The sequence below is a fragment of the Galleria mellonella genome, unplaced genomic scaffold, assembly GCF_026898425.1.
Source record: "Galleria mellonella isolate WM207_F2 unplaced genomic scaffold, CSIRO_AGI_GalMel_v1 utg38, whole genome shotgun sequence".
Taxonomy (NCBI): Eukaryota; Metazoa; Arthropoda; class Insecta; order Lepidoptera; family Pyralidae; genus Galleria; species Galleria mellonella.
In genome coordinates, this window is record NW_026442090.1 from 6,132,699 (window position 1) to 6,159,003 (window position 26,305).

A 26,305-nucleotide genomic window follows, 5' to 3' on the forward strand; every position below is an offset into this window, starting at 1 on the left:
ATCGATAGATTCGTGTACATCTTTTTCAGAAGAGGTATATCCTAATTCTTACTAATATTATAAATGTGAAATATTTTAGTGCTTTAATGGTTTAACTAATGTTATACACGTTATATATATATATATATATATATATATATATATATATATATATATATATATATATATATATATATATATATATATATATATATATATATATATATATATATATATATATATATATATAAAGAACAGAGGCTAATGTATATCACGATCCGTTTAAATATTCCAATCACGTTGATGTAGTCGCGGGCAGAAATTATAAATTATTACTATTAGATTCGTACTCAAAACAATACTTAATGGAAATTTAAAATTCTATACACCACTATATATATATAAACATTTAATATTACATTTTATTTTCTATGAGTATTTATTTGAAATATTAATACCAAATTCGATTTATAACTCGAATTAAGATCCGAATATTTACATTGAATGAAATACTTGGTCTATGTTTGAAACGAACGAATGGACATAGACAACAAAGAAAAAAATCTGTGAAGTAAGTAAGAACAAAACTACGAATGAAAAGTGATTTCGGTGAGAAAAATTGAAGTCTTTTCATGTGATTTTTGTGAATTTGTGTTTGTGCAAAATTCATTGTAGACTATTGTGTTTTTTAAATATTTTTGGAGAAAAGTTCCCAAAAAAACGTACTGCTTGGTAGTAATATGAGTAATGTTACCAACCAAAATGGAACAGGTCTAGAGCAGCAGGTCGGTACCTCATGTACATACACTTTTTATTGATTTTTAACAAGTTGAATAGAAATATATGTAGGAAAGTATTATATTATTAACCATGTAACGTCGTGAAAATTGATGTAATTCATGAAAAAATTAGATTGTTATATATGAAAGTACTACTTAATCCTTATACTTTACGTGTCTTGGATTTAACCAACATGGCGACTGGGTTCTCCACTTCTATGGTATTTGCTTAGACATGAAGATTTGTAGTCCTGTTTATAGCACATAAGTAACGTGGTAGTTTTCCTAAGTCTTAACAAAGGTGAGGTCATTGTCACGCTGTATATGCGTGTCATGGCGGGAGGAATTAACATTTCGCAGTACGCAGAATAGGTATGTCTAATTAGTTAAATAATTAATTTTACTAAAGCACAAGGAGGTTATCTTTGATGTAAATCTGTAATTCCATTCAAATCACACTAATTATAATTACCATGATATAATAAATATTTGGTCATGCTTCAGTGGTAATTCCATTTTCTTTGATACAGTTGATAGTCTGATGTATTTCGCGGTAAATACATACCTAATGTACTCTTACTGTTAACTACTTATTACAAATAATGCATACATAGGTGACTTATCCTTGGTAGCTATTTATACCATTAAACATGTACCATGTTTGACTTACTATATTCCATCTTAAATCTCTTTCAATAGGTGAAGTGCATTGTATCTAATTTTAAAGAGTAGTTATATTGATTTAATCAATTTAAGATGTAATAATGAATTAAAATTTATCAACTCACAATTGTTTAGTCATATTTCATTGTGTTGGTAGATATATATTTTCCATAAAATTGCAATTTATTTATGAATGAGAGGAATTTTTTTCGAAAAATAAACCATGATTGTTTAATATCTTTTATAATACATATATCTACCAACATAATATAGAAAAACAATCTAGAAAAGTATTGTCCTTTATGTCATCATCACTTTGTTTCTGTAGTCACAGAGTGTATCTTACTTCATACTATTAGAATCTATTGTCCTTCATAATTCTATTATCATTCTGGTACCTTTTTTTTTTTAGATTTTTTCATTAACTTTCTTTTGGGGTTTCTGTTACTTGCTGTGATTAAAGAGTATTCTTTGTGTTAATTTAGAGGATTGATATATACAATAAAAATTTGTATGTATCATTGAATAATTAAACAACTTCTCATATTGACATTTATATGTAATTTTAGTATAAACTACTATACTTTTTCTTATAATTGTTAGTAAGCCTTAGTAAATAATGTTTATTGTAATTGCAGCTTGCTGGTCTGGACTTGCAGCCTCAGGCTCCTAAGAGTGCTGGCCGCTACATCCCCCCGCATCTGCGTAGGTTGGCCAACAACTCTCAAGGTGATTATATTTTACAATTTTGAAAGTGAAATTATTAAATTTGAACGGTGTGGACTGCCGTTCGGTGAGTTTGGACTGTAGGGGCGTTGGTTCAGGCTGGAGTGAAACACAGGGATTACTATTCTGAAGCCTCCGGTACCGTCTGAAGAGAGTATTTTTTCTTCTTGTCCTATTTCTTCTCGAGTGTAGTGTGTCGCTGCCCGGAAGCGAATGCCGCTCGACGAGAGGCGGCCTATCTTTATACCCGCCCGCTCGCACGATAACATTTCCAACTCGCGTTAGCGATCTGTGCGAGCGGGACGGGGCGAGAATGAACGAGACGCGTGTCTCTTCAGATCGGTACTCTATAGCGTCTATTTATTGCAATTTACAATTTCTTAATTCTATTTATTGTTACAATTTCTATTTCTATTCGTAGGTAATAAGGACAATACACAAAGGAATACTTTATTTAACTTACACTATCTTAAATCTATGTAAATCTATATAAAATAACAGAATACAAAACGATTAACTAGGACTTAACAACTATAAATTACGATATATACAAATAATGTCGCGAACATAATCTCCCGCCGCAGCTCTCGTAGCTGGAGTTAACTCGTGTTCGCGTCGCTCGATGTCGATGTGGGCAGTATGATCAGCTTCTTAGTGGGTCGCCGTAGGATGCCCTTGTTCGTCCGCACGTCGACCGCTCGAACCTCGCCGTCTGGTCCAGGGTAGGTCGCCACCACCACGCCTCGCGGCCACGTGTTGCGAGGCAAGGTCCCATCAGCTATCAGGACCAGGTCGTCCATTTTGATGGCTCCGTGTGTAGCTCGGGGCTCCCGCCGGTGTTGCAACTCGGGTAGGTACTCCTTCACCCACCGGTTCCAGAAGCAATCAGCTAGCCTCTGGCTGGCACGCCACTCCTTGTGTCCCGCCGCGTCGCTCTCTGTGAAGCTGCCTGGCAGTGGGACGCGCGATGGACCGCCCAATATGAAGTGATTGGGGGTTAGGGCGCTGTCGTCGTCTGCCGATGTTGACACGTGGGTTAGCGGTCGACTATTGAGGGTGTGCTCGACCTCGACCAGCAGAGTGTGGAGGACCTCTTCCTTGGGCGCCCGCTCGTTCAACGTGGTGGCTAGTGCGGTCTTCACGCTACGCACCAACCGTTCCCACGCACCTCCCATGAAGGGTGCGCTCGGGGGAATGTAGCGCCACCGGATGAAACGGACTGATGACTCTTCTTGGATGGCTTCCTCGGCTGCTTTCTTCAGTTCGACGTCAGCACCTTTGAGGTTGGTGCCTTGGTCGGACCATAATTCCGTGGGACACCCTCTGCGGCTTATGAAGCGCCGCAGGGCCATTATGGCGGAGTCCGTGCTGAGGCTGCCGGCGATTTCTAGGTGGACTGCGCGCGTCGTTAGGCAGGTGAAGAGCACTCCGTATCGTTTCTGGTGAGTGCGGCCCACTGTCACGGTCATAGGCCCGAAGTAGTCTAGGCCGGTGAACGTGAACGGTCGTTGATGATGCGCCAGCCTGCTCTGTGGATGGTTGCCCGTTGACGGCTGCGCCGGTCTTGCTCTTCGTAGGCGGCACAGCTGACACCTCTTCAGTTCACTGCGGACGGCGTGTCGTAGGCGCAACACCCACAAGTGTTGTCGCACCTCGTTCGTGGTGATCTCGAAGCCGCCGTGGTGAAGTTTCCGATGCACCCATGCGATGTATAGGCGCACCCAGGCGTGGTTTCCGTCGACGATGGGGGTTCTCGTTGCTCGGCTGACAGATCGGCGGCGGCTGCTATTCTCGATCGAAGTCGCAGAATGTCGTCGTTGTCTATGACGACTGACAGCTGTATGAGTCGACTGGATGACGGCAGCTGTTTCCCTTGTTTCAATACTGCGATTTCGTCGCCGAACGCCTCTTGTTGTATCGCGCGAATCCATAGCCGTCGCGCGCGATCTAGGTAGTGTGTGTCTATGGGGATGAAACACACAGATGGACTATTGCTGTTCTTGATTTTCATCTTCGTCTTCTCTCTATCGACTTTCTTCGTGCGGGTCCAAGTGGGGTCGGCGCTCTCTTTCTTCTTGTTCCTCTTTCGGATGGCGGTACAGCGTTGACGGGTCGGTCGCAGGAGGTCGATGAACTGCAACACCCGTGCTGAACTGCGAACAAGTTTCAACCAATTAGAAAAACGTGACGGATCGGGTAATGCTATAGACAACTGCGTCGCGTTCTGTAGCTTGTGTACGCGTTCTTCTCCCGTTTCCGCTTGACTATCGTCGCTCGTACTATCTTCACGCGGCCACTGTTCTTCGTTTTTGTCGAATTTCCTTTCGACCAGTTGGAGACGTCGCATTGCCGATTCGTAGTTGTCCGGCGGCACAGGGTCGTCCTTCTTCCATAGTAACCCCGTCTCGTATCCTCCCGCCGGTAACGGACGAGTTTTCTCCTCTAAGATGCGTAGGGCGCGACGTTCCTCTTCATTGTAAGACCTCTTCGGTGCGATTCCCAGCGATTCGAGCGCGAAATGTTGCTTCATCATTTCTTCCATCGATTGTTCCTCTTCATGTGTCGTCACTATGTGGCTGATTCTGTGCACCTGCTGTCTTGTCCTGCCGCGACTCGTACCGTGCAGTACCCATCCCAGGTCGGTGAGTGATGCGACCGGCTGCGTGTCGGATCCTCTTCTAACTTCGTGGGCCAGCAGTAGGTGCCAGTTGTCTTGCCCCAGCAGTACCGTCGGTTTGCCCTCTTCATAGACCAACTCCCTCTCTATGTCTCGTAGATGTGGACAGCCCTTGATGACGCTGCGTGGTACCGACTGCGGTGATAACTGCAGTCTGTCCATCGTCCGTGCCCCCACTGTGTATTCTTGTGAATTCCGCCCGCGGATCTTGAAGTGAACACGCGTCGATTGAGCTGCGTTGATCCGTGCCCCGGCCACACCTTCCATGTAGAATGGTGCGGGGGGACCCGTAGCACCGATTCGCTCCGCCACCGTCGTCTCGATGATGGTGCAAGTCGACCCGTCGTCCAGTAGCGCGTAGGTGTCGCACGTTCCCGTGGGACCGGTGATTCGTATCGGCAGGATCTTCAGGAACGCGATCTTGTCGTTTTCCCTTGCCGATGCGGTGACTGCGGCGGACTTGTCCTCGACGACGTGTGTCGTTACTTCATTCTCCGGCTGTTGTCGCGTGGTGTGCAGCAGAGGGTGATGAGTCTGCGTGCACTCATCCACTCCACATCTCTTGCTCTTGCAGGCGTGGCGAAATCTTCTTACTTTGAGGCAGCGGAAACACAGCCTATGAGTCTTCGCTAACTCCCATCTCGCCGATGTGTCTGCTTCCTTCATCGTCTTGCAGTCCGATGGAGCGTGTCCCTCTCGTCGACACATCGGGCACGGTGGTGTAGCGGGTTTCTCCTGCGTCGTGTATGTCTTCGCCGTCTTCCTAGGAGCGGACTCCCGCCGGTCTTCGGACGGTATCTCCTCGGCGGGGGCGAAGTTTCCACATCGTGCGGCGGTCCTTTGCAGGAACTGAGAGAGTGTTATGAGGTCCGGTTGTCCCTCCGGTTGGTCGTTGGCGAAATCGTAGTACTTGAAGCGTAGTACCGACGGCATCTTCTCTGTGACGTTTCTCACTATTTCTTCGTTGTAGAGGTAGTGACTCTTGTTCAGCGCTCGTATCGTGGCGACGACGTTCTGCACCTTGCTTGCGAAGAGGCAGACGTCTCTTGCGTTGTCCGAGAGTCGTGGTAGCGCGCGGAGTTTGTTCAGTTCGGCTGTGACGAGTGCTCCAGGGCGGCCGAACCTCGCGGCTAACATCTTCATTACTTCTTCTGCGGTCGTAGACCCGACGAATAGGGAGCGTGCCGCGTCCTTTGCGGCCCCCTTCAAGCTTCTGCGCAGTCTTGCTAGGTTCTCTTGTTCTGTGAGTTGACTTGCGCTCTCTTCATAGGCCATCTTCCATGGTAACCACTCGCTCGACGATCCATTGAAGACTGGCAACTCGGTGACTCTTGACGCTGTGGAGGGCAGTATGTTGCGAGCGGCCATCTGCATGGCGATCGCAAACTCATTACAATCGATGCCCACCTTCAGCACCGGTTCTTCCTTCTTCATCGACTGCATCGCTGCTGCTATCGTAGGCATGGCGGCATGTGGGTCAACGTGGCGTGCGTGGTCCCGGTGAAGTGCGTCGCTGCTCGGCTGTGGCGGCGGCGCTCTCGAATCCTCTTCAACGGGTCTCGATGGGACGAACCCCTGACGCTTGCCGGTGACTTCTTCTATCTCTGGTACATGCGGCTCCATTGTGAGTGCCAGCGTGCTTCGACGAACCCAATCCGACGTTCGTTCTCTTCTGACGGTAGCGTCGTCGTCTTCTATTTCCTCGTCGTCCTCTGATTCGGCTTCCAGGGCGGCGACACGTGCAGCAGCCAATTCCACCTCCTTTCGAAGTAGCTCCTCCCGTGCCTTGGCCAGAGCCTTCTTCTTCTGCGAGGCCGTGGTGCGAACCGTGCGTGCCGTGCCGTGCTTCGGTTCCTTCTTCCTTGCTGTCTCCTCTGTCGTTCCTGTGGCTTCGGTAGTCTCCGTGGCTCCTGTGGTCGTCGTATCGCCGGACGTGTTCGTAGTCGATGTGGTGGCGGCGGTAGACGACGTGGCAGCGACAGAAGGCATTCTGACAGCCGCAGACGACGTGGTGGCAGCAACGGACGGCGTGGCAGCGACGGACAGCGTTCCGGCGGCCGTAGTCGACGTGGTGGCGGCGGACGTTGTGGCTTCGGTGACGGCGATTTTTTGTTGCGACGACTTCATGTTTCTCGTAGTCGGCATTTCAGCGATCCGGCTTCAGAATGGTCTTCCTCCAGCGATCCGGCTTCTCGATGTACCAACGGTGTTCCTCCAGCAATCCGGCTTCTCGAAGGACCACGGTGTTCCTCCAGCAATCCGGCTTCTCGAAGGACCACGATGAACGGTGTGGACTGCCGTTCGGTGAGTTTGGACTGTAGGGGCGTTGGTTCAGGCTGGAGTGAAACACAGGGATTACTATTCTGAAGCCTCCGGTACCGTCTGAAGAGAGTATTTTTTCTTCTTGTCCTATTTCTTCTCGAGTGTAGTGTGTCGCTGCCCGGAAGCGAATGCCGCTCGACGAGAGGCGGCCTATCTTTATACCCGCCCGCTCGCACGATAACATTTCCAACTCGCGTTAGCGATCTGTGCGAGCGGGACGGGGCGAGAATGAACGAGACGCGTGTCTCTTCAGATCGGTACTCTATAGCGTCTATTTATTGCAATTTACAATTTCTTAATTCTATTTATTGTTACAATTTCTATTTCTATTCGTAGGTAATAAGGACAATACACAAAGGAATACTTTATTTAACTTACACTATCTTAAATCTATGTAAATCTATATAAAATAACAGAATACAAAACGATTAACTAGGACTTAACAACTATAAATTACGATATATACAAATAATGTCGCGAACAAAATTGAAATATAATTTTAACTATGGTTTCAAAATACAACATTTTAAATATTGTAGATTTAAAATTAAATAGTTTATACTGTGCCTCAAAATTGTTATTATTATATAATAAGTGCGTAATTTACAATTATATATATATATATATATATGGGTCAAAATTCATATTTGTGTAAAGATGTTACTTTAAAAGTAATTTATTGATATTATTGTCAAGAATACTTGCTTACTACAATCATCCAGAATACTTAATCCTGAAAGGCCATGACTTAACATGCGAAGCATGTGTTGTTAATGTGTTATGATTATAATTAATAGTAATTATGTACTTACAAAATTTATATATGAATAGACACTAAAATATATTAAGGTTGTATGAAAGTTTATGGTCATCCATTGTTTTCTCTGTGTGAAGTTCTTTGATATAATTTTTGTCTTTGTTAAGTAGTAAACTTAAGTTGAAAGTAGTTAACTAGAGTTTCTATTTATATATGAGTCATAAGTTGAGAGACTGTAAGTTATATCACTTCTTATTCATGAATTATATGATATGTTTAAATGTTATATTGATATTGAAAAAGTGTCACTAACTTAACGATTACTGATGATTTTTTTACTTGAATAATTTCTCATGAAATCGATATATTTATATAGATTTTACTAGTTATATTATTTTTTATTTTAATATTTAAGTATGTTACAAAAATATCTATGTACCTTTTAAACTTTATTCTCAATTATCCTTTGATACGTAATATCAGTAATAAAGATATAGTTTACAACAAAAAAATAGTACTTTTCTATTACTATTAGCAATAACATTGATTTCAGTGGCTTCTACATGTTTTTGAAGAGGCTACTAATCATATTACTGGTACTTACTTGTTTATACAAAAGTACCCATACAAATTTATATATGATCATATATATTTGACAGTATAATAATTCATTGCACCTTTAAACACATATGCCTCACATTTACATCAAATTTCTCTAAATTCCCCTTCTTCCATACCACTTTTTATGCCATACTAACAAGTGTTTGTTACATGCATTATAATTTGTACAAACATACAATTGGTAAAAATTTTGTGTATCATTCTCTAATTTTCTAAGTTTACAAAGTGGACTTTGTAAACTTAGTATATATAACATAGTATACATAGTTTGTCACATAAAAATAATAGTTTTAAAAGCTAAATAATTATTGAATAATCTGCCTCATTGTACACTAGCTTAATGAGATTATAAAAAATTATGTTGAGTTTTATCAGTGTTATCATAAAGTGAATACTAAATTTAATATGCAAATACAGTGTAGCTTTCTATTTTATATTATAGAAATTACAAAATAACAAGAAATATAAATTAGCTCTTGTACATCATAAAATTATAATTATTTAATTAAGTGTAAAAAAGGATATGTTTCATACTTTATCCAGTTATTCTACAGATTCTAACTGTAAAATAACTTTATAAAATTTTTGATGAAGAAAAGAAAGTAAGAAAATTAGCCACTCATCCATAAAAACGTCAGACTTCTTCATAAACCTATTTTAGCTATTGAACTGTTTCGTCTCTTTGTTTTACACAAAGTTCTCAATTTGAAAGAAAGTGACGAACCAGTTAGGTGCATTTGTAAGAGGTTTTAGTTTTTATAAATTAGGGGCTAAGAGACTAATAAGATAATTGAAAAATGAAAAAAAAAAATTAAATACACTGCCGGAGGGTCTACCTACCATGAAATGTTTTTCGAAATTTCGGAGCCGAACGAAACAAATTTAATGTTAAAATTACATAATACTTACCGTTTGAAAACATTAAAAATATGAAAGTATTATTCCTTGGGACTTTTATGGTAGGATTTATGACGAACGAAATGTTAAACTCCATTTATTGGTCCGATTTTGGTAAAAACAAAAACACGAAATTGAGTCCGAAACTTCGGATTTTCATTTCATGGTAGACCCGCTGGACTTAACGCGACGCGATTGCAAATAAACAGTAACTACGTACCTGATTCTTATTACCGATATTACGACGTGGGTTGCACCACGCCTTTACCTGCCTGTCGTTACCTGTTATTTACCTGCAATTCTGTCGCGTTAAATCCCTGTTGTGTATTTAGAATATTATTAAGTAATAGTAGTCCTATTTGAATATTGGTACATTATAAAACAAGTTTTAAACAATTACAAAGGAAAAAAGGACAGTTGTTTATCAACTTTTATAACCCTTATATTTTATTTGCAGGAGAGGAGTCTAAGCGTTCAAGCTTAGACGCTCGTCCTAACGATTCACGGGACAACCGTTCATCATTGGGAAACAACTCTAGAGGATACGACCGTGGTGGTCGGCGCGACGACCGCGACCGTGACCGCGAACGTGACTACGATCGCGGCTACGACTCGCGATATCCGCGCAGGGACCGCGGTATGTCACAAAACCTTAAAAACATATATCCAAGTTGAACTACTACAAGATAATTCAGTAACAATAACTACATTGGCACTCTTGATGATTAGCGTACAACACAAGTCTGCGCGTTTACCGCAAAAAAGACGCCGTTTGTCGTATCTCCTCACTTTCAGGGCACTTCCCTTGATAAAAAGTCAAGTCTAGGAATTCTGGGCGTTGATATATCTTGCGACGTCCAGTTTTGCGGTCATCTGGAGGAGAAGGCTAAGATAGCTTCCAAAAAGTTAGGAGTGCTCAATAGGGTGAGACGATATTTCATGCCAGAACACCGCCTGAAATTATATAAAGCCCAAGTCAGGCCGCATATGGAATACTGTTCTCACCTGTGGGCAGGAGCGCCACAGTACCAACTCCTTCCGTTAGACCGCATTCAAAGTCGGGCGGCTCGAATTATCGATAGTCAACGCCTTACTGTCCGACTTGACCCATTGAAACTGCGCAGAGATGTTGCGTCTCTGTGCATCTTCTACCGAATTTATCATGGGGAGTGTTCTGAGGAATTGTTCGGATTGATACCTGCTGCTGATTTTCACCACCGTAAACCCGCCACAAACTAAAGTTTCATCCCAATCATCTGGACGAGTGGCGGTCTTCCACCGTGCGTTTTTCAAGGCACTTTCTTCCACGCACAACCATTCTTTGGAATCAACTTCCAGCAGCAGTATTTCCGAACCGATACGACAACATAAACCTTCAAGAAAAGAGTATATTCCTATTTTAAAAGGCCGGCAGCACACCTGCAATGCCGCTGGTGTTGTGGGTGATCATGGGCGGCGGTAGTCACTTACCATCAGGTGAGCCGCATGCTCGTTTGCCCCCTGTGTTGTGAACTACTAAAAAAAAAAAAAAAAAAAAAACTCGCATCCTATTTAATTCAAGATTTCGCATTGAGAGTGTGTCTCAGTCACTTGTATGTGAATCGCATCTATATTTTTTTTTTTATTAAATGTGAATTTATGTGAGGTTTGAAGTGACAAATGCATTTTGGCAATGACAATGAAATGTACATGAGTGTTAGTTCTACTCAATCTTTTTTATTTATTCTTATGACATACACACACAATCTTTGTTGTTTTTACTAAATTGTCGCTATATCCTTATTTGCAATTTCACTTTATACATAATCTAATTATTTAATTAATAATTAGATGTTTGCATTATCAATAAGTATGCTGTTTATTCAATGTTGAGCAATTATTTACATTGTTTACTGATATTGATTCATTGATATTCAGTACATTTCCATTTTTTGATAAATGATATGTGTAAAACATGTGATGTAAATAAAATGTGTGTTGACAAGTATTACTAAAGTATATTTATATTTTCATCTACAACATAACGATTGTCAAAAGATTATAAGGATTGTAGTTTGGATATAGAGAATGCTCATATATTACATCAAATAATAAAATTATAAGGGTTTCATGTTATATACATTACAACTCTCTGGTAATATTAATAATTGGTTAGATTATGATGATGTATCTATTGTTTTACACTATCATTAAATATTTTTTGTTAATTATATAATAAGAATTCAAAACATTTATAAATTTATTCTTTCTATAAATGAATAAAATCCTTTTTTTAAATTAAAAGAATAAAAAATTAACAAAATTTTGGCGCAGCATTACACAAGGTCTAATAAATTACTTCACTAAATGAAAATTATTATTACTTTTAAAAATAACTTGATTCAATTTTTAAGAAAAATTTGTTTCTTACTATTAATAATAAACATTTAATTATGTTTGTTTACATGTAGGTATTGTCTATTACATCGTATCTTTTTTACATTTTTCTAATCTCGTCCTATGCTTCATGGAAAAACTATTAAAATCATACAAATTCATTTGTAATAAATATTTGGGAATATATTCTTATATATAATAGATACAAAAAATGTCACTTAATATTATTTGTTTTAAAACCTACATGGCCATTTGTGGGCAATAATTAGAAGTCTACCAGGCTAATGACACATCTATCATTTAAAAAATTTAATCATTGCAATTTTTTTAATATAATGCACACTCGAGACCCTTTCTTTGCTTGCGGTCTTGACAATTTTGTTACTTGAATCAACCCATTTATAAAATTGCATATTCTTTATTTTATTACTTATTACTTCATTTAATTATTGCATTCTCTTTCTCGTAGAATCTTTCATTAGCACGACTTAACCCTTTGCATATTCGTGGAAATTAACATTATAACATTGAATGGCCAAAAATTATGTAAAAGAACAATTTCACTTTAAGTTGATCGTGTCTGGATACCTTTTTTAATGTCCATTGCAGAAAAAAACTATAGCTATCAAATTTATTTTTTTAACCATTTTTCTTTTAAATTTGAACATGAATTATATCACCTTGATTTATGTCACCAATAAAAAAAAATATGCAAAGAAGCATTCAATTCTACATAATCCTAATTCTACATGATCATACACTGATCACTAAATTCACACTGGACGTATTTATTATAAACAAACGAATGGTAACAAATACGTAGAAGGAATACCACGTGTCATTGTTTCTGTAGTTTAAACATCTCTCCATTATCGGAGGCCAATTTAGAGACCCGACAACAGGGACGCCGTTGTTTCTTGTTCTGTTATCGGCACACGGTATTTCGATTGCCGACAATCAGTTATAAAAAAATGTTGGTAAAATTTATAAAATATGTCAGAAAGATGTATTACAAATGTTCCAAATAGGAAAAATATACGAGTATATTTTTCCCCCTTTTACATATAAATCTGTTAGATATTATTCTATAAAAACAATATTTTATTTTGTCATTATTTATAAACTAGATACACTTTTTTTAAACATTGAACTAATATATATATATATATATATATATATATATATATATATATATATATATATATATATATATATATATATATATATATAGGCAGGTTTGCCATGTAAAGATAATTGGGGAGACAAATGAATACTCCATAGCTCGGTTATAGAATTCTCATATATTGCATTGTATAATATTTATACACTACAAGAGGCTAATAATTATGTCATCTTATAGTTTTCTCTCTGTAGTACGGAAACACAATCTAGATAGTTGAAAGTAGTGATTTCAAATCAATTTATGCTGCTGAGAATATAAAACATCAAAACAAAAAGTAAACTTTGCTAAATAATTAAAAGAATTACGAGCGTCAAACTGAAAGTCCTTAGAAAATCAAAAACTGATTAAATTAGCAAGTTTTTACTTTTATTTTATCCTTTCAAAATAGTGTCCATTCACGTCAATACATCGCTGCATCCGATAGAACCACTGAGAAAAGCACTTTGCCCACTTGTCCTTAGGGATCTCTTCGGCGGCCTTCTGAAACGTAGCCACAGCTTCCTTGACGTCCATAAAACGTTTTCCTCGAAGTTTTAGTTTTATTTTTGGGAATAAATAAAAATCGCAAGGTGCGAGGTCGGGGCTATCCAGTAATTCTACGTCTGAGGTTGCCAAATAATCGATCGTTTGCCTAGCGGTGTGCGACAAAGCATTGTCGTGGTAAAGGAGGTTCCTATTGCGAAGTCGTTTCTCATGCACTTTTTCCAAAACACGTCGCAAACAATTGTTACTGTACCACTCTGCAGTAACTGTTTTTGCAGTAACTTTTTTACTGTCCTTCCAAAGAACGAGGCTACCAACTTTTTTCCCACGCTTCGACCTCTCTTCACTTTAGTTGGCAACTCCTCGAAAGGAAACACCTACTGAGCTGACTGTCTTTTAGTTTCGGGATCTTAACAGTAAATCCAGCTTTCGTCTCCCGTAACTATGTCACAGAATTTGAGTCACCTCCGTTAACTCTTTCATGCATTTCACGGCATCAATCAACACGACGGAGCTTTTGAGGCTCGGTCAAATTATTAGGTATCCACCGGGCACAAAGCTTCCTGACCGCCAAATGTTCATGCAGGATTTTATGCACTTGACTCATGCCAATCCCTAAGCTTGCCAGGATCTGCTGATAGGTTACTCTTTTGTCAGTCTCTATCATACACCGCACAACACTGATGTTACCTTCAGTCGTCGCCGTAGAAGGCCGTCCGTCACGCACATCATCGGTGAGATTAGTGCCAGCACGTTTAAACTCATTAAACCAGTCGTAAACAGTAGCACGAGACGGGGCTTCATCGTGAAAGGCCAATCGTAGTCTATCATAATTTTCTTGTTGACTTAGATGACATCGAAAGTCATAAAAAATCATCGCAAGAAAATTTTCTCGTGTTAAGTTCATGATAACGTTACAAAGACTATTTTCAATTTGCCGCCAAACCGTGAAACAAATGACAAATGAATAAATTATATACTCAGTATTATTCGTAAAGAGTTCCTTTTTCAAAATTTTAACAATTTTTTTTTTATAATTTCAAGTAGCCAGTTCTAAAAATTTTTAGCGTAGTCCTCGTATCAGAATCACTTTGGATCAGTTGAAGATATAACATTACATTAATAAATACATTGAATTGACAAGAACTTCTCCTTTTTAGAAGTCACGTAAATTTTTTATGATCCTATTTATAATTTTATTATTTATTTTTATTTAACTCTATTGCACCAGAAACAAAAATAAACAATCACATAAATAATTCAAATTAAATACAGTAGCATAAAGTATAGATTTAAATATATACATAAAGATACAAAAGGCGGTCTTATCGGTAGGATAATCTGTTACAGACAACCTTTGGTTAAAGAAGAACAAATAGGTAGCATAAGAGTGAAATAAAAAACCTATAATATATATGTGCACAAAAACATATTATTTAATAAACTATTAAGTTTATGATGTACAATGTTTTTTTTTTTTTTAGGTCGTGACTCGTCATACCAAAATGGAGACTCAGATCGCTGGGCCGAGCCCGGCTGGACAGACCGTTCAAAAGGTTCGGGAGGCCGCGACCGCGAGTCGCGCGATATACGCCGCGACGAGGACGTGGAGCCACCACAGCCACGCAACGACCGCTGGAAGGAGCCCGAACCACGCGCCGAGGAACGCAACTCGCGTTGGGCTTCCGATGATGTTCGCCGCACAAGCTCCCGCCGGGACGAGGTAATGTGATAATTTGCGACACTTTTCTACTTTTAGGGTTGTTTCTCGATTAGTTTAGTTTGGCACAAGTAAAGTATTATTAGTAAGGTAAAGTATTGGTAATTATTAACAACGAATGTTAAGTCCAACTAGAAATGAATAGAGAAATATAGTATTAATAATTCTAATAGATTTCAAAAGTAAAAAGATCTAACAGCAGCGAAAGTATTTCAAATTATAATTACAATATCAATAATTTCACAGAACGACTGGACAATCCCGCTACCTCGCGACGAGCGGCAGGAGTTGGAGCTGTTTGGCACTGGGAACACAGGCATTAATTTCTCCAAATACGAGGATATTCCGGTTGAGGCCAGTGGCGACCGCGTACCGGACTACATTACAAGCGTATGTTTTTTTTTACGATTTATTTGTCATTGTCATCATAATTGAGATGTGTATTCGATTTTACCTGCGTGGATTATAATAAGAATTATCTTGTTTTTTTTTTTTTTTTAAATAAATGAAAATTGAATGGCAACCTTGCCTGTAAGGTTACTTTACAACTTACTTTATTTGTGTATATCGCTGACAATATACACAAATAAGATGATAGGTGAGGATGTGATGACAGGTCAGTTGGCTCATTGTAATAAATTCATCCAGAATTAACCACAATGGTTTCCAACCGCGAGAAGGTCAACCTGTTGGGTTATATTGCTAGTAATGAGCCTATTAGATCTCATTACTAACCTTCCTATTCCCCATAACCTTCTCTGTTAATTCAATACAGTGGTACCTCGACATACGAGATTAATTCGTTTTGTAACCTTGCTCATATGTCAAATTGCTCATATCTCAAAACAATTTTCCCCATTGAAATTAATTTAAAAATGCTAATAATCCGTACTCCCAAAAAAACCACCTCAGTTGTTTTTGTTAAGTGTTAGTCTGAGGTGGGAGAAACTGTTAGACACTAACATTCATCCCGCATGTTGGAGTCATGTGCAGCAATATAGTGTGCGATTCCTTATATCTCAAATCTTGCTCTCATCTCAAAGCAAAACATCGGTCGCTCGGCGGCTCGTATCTCAAAACACTCGTATATCGAGGTACCACTATATATGGTCCATTTTTGTACTAAATTTTATTCGAATTTATCTATCATTAAACATGTTTATAAATATTCACATTTATGATATTAGGGGTTATGCCTTACATCTCAGTTAGATTTGATAGAAAAGTCGGTGGTATTTGTTTATTAAACTTCGACATTTTTTTTTACTTGCCTTGTACAGTACTGTATAATGATCCAAAATAATGAGGAATAATATTGTTGCAGTTTGAGGATGTTAACCTGACGGAAATAATGCGTTCGAACATATCTCTCGCGCGTTACGATAAGCCGACGCCGGTGCAGAAGTATGCGATTCCGATAGTATTGGGCCGACGCGATGTGATGGCCTGCGCGCAGACTGGCTCTGGCAAGACGGCTGCTTTCCTCGTGCCCATACTCAATCAGATGTATGAGGCAGGGCCTGTGAAACAATCCAGGTTTGTACATACTTCTTTATATTATAGGCTTGTAGCATTTAGTGTTGCTAAGCAGAATGTGTGGAAGTTATAAAAACAAATATACACAGTAAATTCTTTGTATAAGACTACAAAAGGATTTTCGAAAATCCATTCAGGGAAAAAGGGATTGATAGTATGAAAATCTCTCAATTTGAAACTTGTAAACTCATTTTTAGATTTCTGGCCTTTTGTAGCTACTATACTATACTATCTCTCTTTTTAACACTGATAATAACTACTCTAAATCGTTGGATCTAGAAATAAAAAAATTGTAAGTGTTAAATTATAAAAGTTTACCAATAACTCATACACATATTCACACGGGGTCATACTAATTGACTGCTTTAAAAAATACCCTGTGTTCTCCATGTCAAATATATGCAAAATTTCGTAATGATTGATTCAGTTGCTAATGTGCCAAGAAATAACAGTTTCATATTTATATAGTTAGTAAGAATTGCAGGCTAAAGTCCAATGTAGATTTAATGAACTAGTTGATCTATACAGTAGTTACTGTATATATAAATTATTTTATAATGTTTTAATTAGGTCACAATAATGTAATCAATGTTTTTAAGTGTTATAGTTGCCATTCATAGTCAAATAAAATAGGCACATTTGTTACATACATTAGAGATATTGTTAAAAAAAATTGGTATACTAATTTGCTTAATATAACAAAATTGAATACATTAAATATAAATGGCTTTAATATCCAGGAATTGTAATAAAAATATTTAATATTGTGTTAAAAATAAGTAAAAAGTAAAATGTGTATGTAACATAATGTAATAGATATTATATTTTTCAACCAATTTCGAAAACAAAAAGGTTCTCAATTTGGTTGTTTTTTTTTTTTTTTTATCTTTGTTACCTCATAATTTCTTCAGCTCTAAACTGATTTGGAAATATATTTTTTTATTATCTGAAAGGACTTACAGATCGGTCCCATAGAAAGTTTATTAAAATAGGTTCAGTAGTTTAATTTTTAGATCAAAATAACTGTTTTTGTCACAATTGAAATTGGATTTTTTGTGAGATGCTAAGTGTGGATCGTTTTTAGAAAGTAGACGTAGGTTAATGGACAACAGTAACAACGTCTATAGAAACTTTAATATATTTAAATACTTTGATAACTCTTGAGTTACATTCAGTAATTAAGTACAGTTGATAAGTTAAAAAATTCTGTCATAGGGCTCATAATACATTGACTAATCTCAGCAGAAGAAAACAAAAACTAAATATCAATTATGATGTGCAGGCCTTACCACAGACCTAAACAGTACCCGCTGGGTTTGGTGTTGGCTCCAACGCGCGAGCTCGCCACTCAGATTTACGACGAAGCTAGAAAGTTCGCCTACCGCTCCCGTGTACGTCCTTGTGTCGTGTAAGTATCCATTTGTTGTTTTAATAACGTTATTATAAATGGTATAATCTAATCATTTCCATCTGTATTTTACAAATTTTATTTTATAAAATTATTTTTTTTCTATTCATCTTACATTATCACTTTATTACGTTAAAAATAAATTTATCTCAGAATGTCTTGGGGTAGTGATGGTTTACAATCGTAACTTTAAAGAATAATTATAATATTTGTATAATATATTTATTTAAGTAACAATAATAAATAAACAATTTACGTATAATTTTTAATTTATAATATATGTATTGCGCATTATCCATTAAAATTTAAATAAGTGAATATGACAAACTCACAAAACACTTGATAGTCTCATTTATTATGTAACCAAAAAATAAAATTCTTTCATTATTTGGTACCTATACTATAATTTCTATTCAGATATGATCTAGATGGTGCTGTGAAACCTTTTATTGTTATTGAAAGACAGGCTCCAGACAGAGACAACCTGTGACACTGATCTTTCCATGAGCTTTTGTACTCGCCCTTTTCTGTGAGACCTTACCTTCCAGAACTTATTTATTAAGTAACCATGTACGTTCTACAGGTACGGCGGTTCCCCAATCCACGAACAGTTCCGCGAGCTGGAGCGCGGCTGCCACCTGCTGGTGGCAACTCCCGGCCGCCTGGTAGACATGCTAGCTCGCGGCCGCGTGGGACTTGACCACTGCCGCCATCTAGTTCTAGACGAGGCCGACAGGATGCTCGACATGGGCTTCGAGCCCCAAATCCGAAAGATCGTCGAGTGTCACACTATGCCCAAGACGGGTGAACGACAGACACTCATGTTCTCCGCCACTTTCCCCAAACAGATTCAAGTATTGGCGCAGGATTTCTTGTATAACTACGTGTTCCTTGCAGTAGGACGTGTTGGATCTACATCAGAGAATATTACACAAAAGGTAATAATGCATATAAATGCATAATTTATATTCATGAATTGTGTAAAGTATTTTAAAATATAATAACATTGTGAGGTTGCTCTGTATAGCTACTAAACTTATTCAATTAGATTTTTTTGAGAAAATAGAATCCTTGTTATATGTTCATGTTCATGTTCCCTTTTGTAGTCAATTAATATTATATTTTCTAATACAAGAAAATAATTTATTCACGCCATGAATTTTGAGTAGATGCAAAGATGTGAATTTTTTATTATAATATGTCATTTGCCATCCTCACTCAAAATGCATTATTTGATTATTCTAAATCTTTAACAAGTTCTTTTTAATTTGTTTTACAATATATATGCTATATATTACTTTGTATTTATGTAGGTGGTATGGGTGGAAGAATGCGATAAACGCTCATTCTTACTAGACTTGCTGAATGCATCCAACCTGCTGCAGACTGCACGTCCTGAGGAAGATCAATTAATTCTTGTATTCGTCGAGACTAAAAAAGGTGGGTGTTTTTTACAGTAATACTTTTAATTTTTCATAATATATTAGATGTAATAAATATGTTTATTTGTTTTTTACAATGTTAAAAATAAATAAATTTTTTACAAAAAAAAATGTTTGTTTATTGGCAAACAAAAGCACCTATGTATAGAATGTCTTGTAGTAACTTTATTTTTATCATCATCATCATTATCTCACTTTTATCTTCATATGAGGAAAAAATTAAGTCTAGTTTAAGTATGGAAATGTTAAGATAGTTGAATATTGGCAGGCGCGGACCAATTGGAGGAATACCTGGATACGCAGGGCTACCCGGTGACGTCTATCCACGGCGACCGCACGCAACGTGAGCGCGAGGAAGCGCTGCGCCGTTTCCGCTCCGGACAGACGCCGATACTCGTTGCCACCGCTGTCGCCGCTAGAGGTAACCATCCTATTCGCTTAAACTAATTATTATATATCACCCTTTTCCTCATCCCTCCTAAACATCGTTGTGATAATTATATCACCAGTACAAAGGTCTACATTTATTTTTATTACACTATTTGTGAAATTGACATATAACCTATCAAAGCTAATGTCAGTTTCATATAATTTACACAGCAGCAAGACAATGAGACGAGCAAACTTTTATATTTAAATATCAATAATATGCTACTATGAAAAATGAAGTCATCTTTTTTTTTATAACATGAAAGATATTTTTACTTTTCCAAACCATAAAATATATATATATTTATTACACACCAGTTGGAGAACAACGAAGCAACTATTCTTTAACAGCTAACTTAAATATGCAAATTCTAATTTTCAGTCCAAATAAAATTTTATATAAGATTAATTACCATAGCATATTATTACTTTATTTTTTTTTTTCTTTTACTATATAGTAACTGATAATTGCATATTCAGAAAATTATGTAAATAAAGGTAAGACAACACTTCTGCAACATTCCAACTTACAAACATTCACAGAAATCTTGTTTTTATATTTCCCCAATATCCTTACAGGAATTGCAAGCACCCTGCTCAGCGATAATGTGCTCGCCGTTAAGCCTGGCTACACAGGACATGTAGTGGTGGTAACATGCATAGAGCTCCAAAAACTATATACCATCAAAAATCTTGAGAATGCTTTTAGCATTAAGTCTGTCATGTACACATATATATACTAATGAATAAATAAAAAATATCATACAGCGGTATAGTACATAATAGTTGTGAGAATATATACTTTTATAGGTATTTAGATAAAAAAGGAAGGCTTTAGCAGTATATAAAATTAAGAATTTACCTAATGAATTATTATAAAGAATGAGACGTCGGACACAGTGTGCCATTCTTTCTTACGCACACTGAATAAAAATATGTACATTTATTACATTATATACTGTGAATCTAGTGATTAAACACGATTTATGACGTTACATGAATTCGAATTTGATAAACGCCTTAACTGTGTGACATTAAAATTTCTAATTCTTGTCGTTATGGATATATTTAATAAACCAAATTAAACAACAAGTTGTCGCTAGTCTATCACTACCAGGTTGGCATGCTGATTGAAATATATACAAACCAGGTTTTATGTTCTTAACAATATCCAAAAAACAGTTCTGCTCAATTTACATTGGTCATGTTAGTAAACAGTGTTTTTTGTCTTTACTTTTGCAATTTTTTTCTCCCTTATTTATCCAATAATATAATCTTTATGTGACAAATAGCAATTGCAAAATACATGACCAATGAAAATCGATTATCTGATTGTTCCGATTTTGGTATTATAGTGGTCTACATATTTTTTTTTTGTACAGGCTTAGACATACCACATGTACGTCACGTAATCAACTTCGACCTGCCCTCTGACGTGGAGGAGTATGTGCATCGTATCGGACGTACCGGCCGTATGGGCAACCTTGGTGTGGCAACTTCATTCTTCAACGACACTAATCGCGGCCTCGCTCGCGATTTAGTTGAGCTACTGGTGGAAGCTAAACAGGATGTTCCCAAGTAAGTGCTTTGATGTAAATGATTTTATGGGTCATATTCTATATTCAAATAGAGCTTATTTGTACTCATTAATTAACAGATTCACATAACATGATGATGATGAACACAAGTTGAAAATAACTATTTGATTCCACCATCTAGACGACTTTTAATGAACATAATTATGGCATAGAGAGGTCAAGATATGTAATTGATTCTATACACACTATTTTTCAGTTATACTAACGCAGATACCGGCAAATCACGAAAATATGATATTAATGCTTTGCTGTAACGATTTTATTTATAAAAGCATCTAAGGACTATCATACAGCAGATAGGGAGAAATTTTATTAAAACACTTGGAATTTAATCTGTTCTCCATTCTTTTCATTAATATTTTAAACTGACCTTTAGACTCGATGTTGGTTCTATTACAGAATCACAATTATGCCATGTGATTATAATGCATAGAATGGGCCACTCCTTTCTGTTCCATAGGTGTTGTTAGAAGTGACTAAGGAAACTTAATGGCTATGTGATGGGCAGCGGCGACCCTCTGAAAACATTATGAATTGCCAACCCGCCTGCCAAGCGTGGCAACTAGTGGTAAAACCTCCCTTATGGGTGAGGCCTATATTCAGCAGTGGACAGTTTACGGCTGTTATGATGATGATGAATGAATTTATCAATTTATATGCTTAGTTTAGTGCTAAATAAATTTACAATTGTGGCGCAAGTATAAGACACTAAATGATATAATGTATCGGTCGGTAGTTGGCTAACGAGCACGGCGGCGGATGGCCGACTTGGTGGCGGCGGACGGCGTGCTGGCAGCCGCTCGGGAGGCGGACGCTTTGGCAGCAGCGGCGGCGGTTTCGGTGCCAGAGATTTCCGCACACAGCCGCGCCAACCGGCGCGCTCAGGTGGACCCTCCTCCATGGGCTCGGGTAACTAATGCATTCTATACTAGTTCTTACCCGCGATAACGTGCGTAACATGATACATTTTTTGTATGTAATTTGAAATAGCAAACAACTAGTGGGCCAACTTAATGGATAGTGGTAATCATAGCCTATTGACATTAATAGCACCATGGACATCGCAAAATTACTTTGTAATGTCTATAGTACCTCTCATGCGTCGCTATTCCTGAGTACTGGTTTATAACTTCATATTAAACACAGCCACAACACGACAGGTTGGCAGCAGGAACACAAGGTTTTTTTTATTTATTTTTTTATGCAACTTAGAATGACAAATAAACTGACAGCCCACCTGATGGAAAGTGGTAACCGTCGCCTATAGACATGAACAGTTCCATGGACATAACAGAATATACAGATATCCATGTAGATGATTTTAAACTGTACGTCATCTCTCCTTTCTCTCTGTGTTATTCTGCCACAATATTTAGGTCCAAACAGATAGGCCCATAAGAAATAGTTTAAACTAAAACACAGTCAAATAGTTTAAAGTGTAAGAATAAAAATAAGAGGACTTCATACAGTGAACATTTTCAAAAATCTTGACTATTATGATTGTTTTAGGATTCGGTTACGGCGGCGGCGGCGGTTCTTACGGTGGCAACTATGGCGGGTCTTACGGCGGCGGCGGCGGCGGCAGCAGCGGTGGCCCCGACTGGTGGGATTCGTAAACCCATCACGTGTTCGCACCGCCGTCCCTGCCCCTCCCCGCACATCGGCATTAACCAACGACCACACCGAAACTCGATACAAACTCTTGATTCTAATTTAAGCGATGTCCCCTTCGGGCCCTTAGCAGGTTACATCACAACATAGATAGCCTGTCAACTCCATCCGCAGTACTTCTGTAGGGTATGAATGTACGGGGCTGAAAAATCTATCAGCAGATTATCTTCCCTTTCCTACTTCGACAGTAACATCATCGCAAAAGTCGTCGTATAGATGGAATATAGAATTCAACATTTGTTTCGTAGTTCGAAATATTTTCCCAATATCAAAATATGCAGTGAATGCTGTATTCTGTACGATTAAACCTCGCGAGCTCGCTACGAGTGCGGCGCATGAAGTTGACAGGCTACTGTATACTGTATTTTGAATGTATTTAATAGGAAGCGGTACCCCGTTTACACGGCGATATGGTTTTTACACTAGTAACGTTGGCTGTGGGCGTCGACTGCCTGATGTACAGCGATACTTCCATTTATATGTATACTTATTCTATGTGGCCGATGTCGCCTTAAACGATTGTCGTTTGTTTAATTTTGAACGATAAACAAATGTAAATTGGTCAATGTAAATGCACTCGAATGACAGAAGCGAAGTTGTGCAGTGAATGTTAGAGTTAAGTAGCCATAGCATATATTAGTTAATATGCCGTGTATTGTGACGCAATCGGCGAAGGGTCTAGTTTACATTTTCTTAATTCGTAACAGAATTGAACTGAAATTACCCCATGATTATTTAATATGTAATATTAATGATAATATGTTGAAGGAGAGCGGTGCGACTGAGTACTGAGGAGGACGAGCGAAGGCCGGCCAAGGGCTCAGAATCTCAAAGCGATGCCCGCGTGGACGGCCTTCTTGTTTCTTAATATTTACAGTTTTATTGTGGACATGCTCTAACAAATGTCTAATTACCAGCGAGAGCGATAGCTCGCGGTCACTAGTGCAGTTATCGTTTTTAGATTAAATTATTATGAGAATCATCCGTTACGTTTATGTCACATCCGTCGTGACTCGCACGCGTTTTATCATTTTAGTACGATTATGTGAGTAGTCTATTAATATAGAAATATTTTTGATGTTCGATCTGTATTGTGAATTCGTAAATGAATGATGTAATGTGTATTTTCTATTTTCTGACAATCCCATTGCTGACTCGCTCCTGACACTGGAATTTTGAAGCATTTACGCACCCTAAAATCGATGTAGTTATTGAAGATGTAGGTAGTGTAGAAATTGAAAAGTACCGATACAGTATAATAATAGTATATAATAATTACTAAATTTTCTGTAGAAATCCCAATATATAACATCTGTCATCGACGTGGTCTATAATTTGAATGTGAATTTACCAATAAAAATTAAGAAACATTTTATTGTTTTTTTTTTTTCATTAACCCGGGATTTTATTATTTATTAATAGGGGTATTATATAATTTAATCACTAATATCTACTACTTTAGGCAGTTTATATCTATAAGTATATATAGTCGCTTCTATTTTAGATCTTAATCGTGGTTTTACTAGGAACTATATACATTTTGATAATTGATACTACATTTTCCTTAACTTTTAAGCAAATAATATGTAACCAAGGGAAGGAATATTTTTAAGGATTCAAGTTTTCCTCCATCTGATTCTTCCTTTTTTTAAAAAAGAATAGTTTTACCGCTTCAGATATTTCTTTTTTTAGCCCATCTTTTTTACTAGCACGAACAACACTAATAGATATACCACACATGATTTCGATCATTATTGACTTACATTATCGGAGGAGACTGGTCTAAGTATTTATTAATAAATGCAATAATTTTTGTGATTTCTATCTTACATTAAGACACCGTCACTGAGTCCTGCAGATATGACTTAATGATACATGGTTTAAATGAAAGACGAGCAAAAATATAATGCACTAATGATAAATGCAGTTACCTGCCAGTAATTCATAACTTAGGGTTCCCGTTGCCAAGTGTAAATAGGTAATAAATTTGGTAAACTCATACTTTTTGATAAGATTTACAGCAAGTTTTTCTTTTCTATGTATAACCTATAAAAAATTATCGCAAGCAAGGGTTGCGACTTGGCTTGCCAAGGATGTGGCTAATAACAAGTAATCTGGGGGAGGGAGGGATTGTTAGTAATAGAGACTAAAAATCCCATTGCTAGCAATATACCTAACCAGGTCGACCTCCACGCGGTTCCCCCTGGAAACTATCATGATTAATTCCTGATGAATTCATCATGATAGGCTAACTGGCCTGTTTTCTTTCTCATTTATCACCCTTCACTGGTACTCCGCCGGGGTATCCCGTTAGCGCAGGCGGGGTTACCAATCCATTTTCATCCAAGAAAAAAAAAACAGGTAATCCGTTGTCTATTATATTTTAGCTCCTATTTAATTTAAGTTTCGATAAAAAAAGGTCTTAGTTCAGGCTATCTCGAAAATTGTACCATTTTATTTTACACATGTGGCGTGATTATATGAAGATTATTAGCAACTGTCATCATAAATAATATAAAGGCAATGATATGAACTGAACTGACCACTGCTGAACATAAGTCTCCCCTTGCGTGGTTTTCCCAGTAGTTGCTACGCTTGGCAGGCGAATTCGCAACCGCAGTTAAGCTTTGGAAATGTTTTAAGAAGGATGCTGCTGCTCATCGCGAGAGGAATAATAAAATTCTAATCTAATAATACAGCTTTCTATAAGAAATTTTTTGCTGAGCCCAACACATGCAAAATTAAATGTTTCCTCTTTCTATTATTAAACTAATAATTTCATTCCGAGTAATTTGTTATCTCTACAAAACTCTGTGTCAGTATAGTAAAATAAGTCTTAAGACAGATTCAGTTGTGAACTTGCAACTACCTTACTATACACGTGCGTACTGAGTACGTGTACGAAGCCAACAAAAGTACGACTATACGAGCTTACATTATACAGAGAGCATTGAGCCTCAAAAACGGGTCAACTTTTTATCAGATAATTTTCCAATTGGTCGATTCGTTTTTTTTTTTAACGTCCTATATACACACCT

General features: G+C 37.7%; 1 protein-coding gene across 1 annotated transcript; it reads left to right on the top strand.

Moving 5' to 3' along the window:
* Positions 1–537: 537 nt before the first annotated feature.
* Positions 538–24,637, top strand: LOC113522447 (putative ATP-dependent RNA helicase Pl10). Its single transcript, XM_026908124.3, has 13 exons — positions 538–764; positions 2,060–2,150; positions 9,879–10,058; positions 14,948–15,186; positions 15,430–15,573; positions 16,508–16,719; positions 18,002–18,127; positions 18,711–19,065; positions 19,441–19,567; positions 19,838–19,990; positions 21,381–21,576; positions 22,333–22,505; positions 23,106–24,637. The coding sequence occupies exons 1-13, from the start codon at positions 720–722 to the stop codon at positions 23,210–23,212; spliced, it is 2,148 nt and encodes a 715-aa protein (XP_026763925.1). The 5' UTR covers positions 538–719; the 3' UTR covers positions 23,213–24,637.
* The last annotated feature ends 1,668 nt before the right edge of the window (positions 24,638–26,305 follow it).

Bases quoted from the DNA above. Each gene is read 5' to 3' on its own strand.
- LOC113522447 (XM_026908124.3), top strand. From the start codon at position 720: ATGAGTAATGTTACCAACCAAAATGGAACAGGTCTAGAGCAGCAG. The intron at 2,151-9,878 runs GTGATTATATTT...TTTTATTTGCAG, and splicing joins GTTGGCCAACAACTCTCAAG to GAGAGGAGTCTAAGCGTTCA. The intron at 19,568-19,837 runs GTGGGTGTTTTT...GAATATTGGCAG, and splicing joins ATTCGTCGAGACTAAAAAAG to GCGCGGACCAATTGGAGGAA.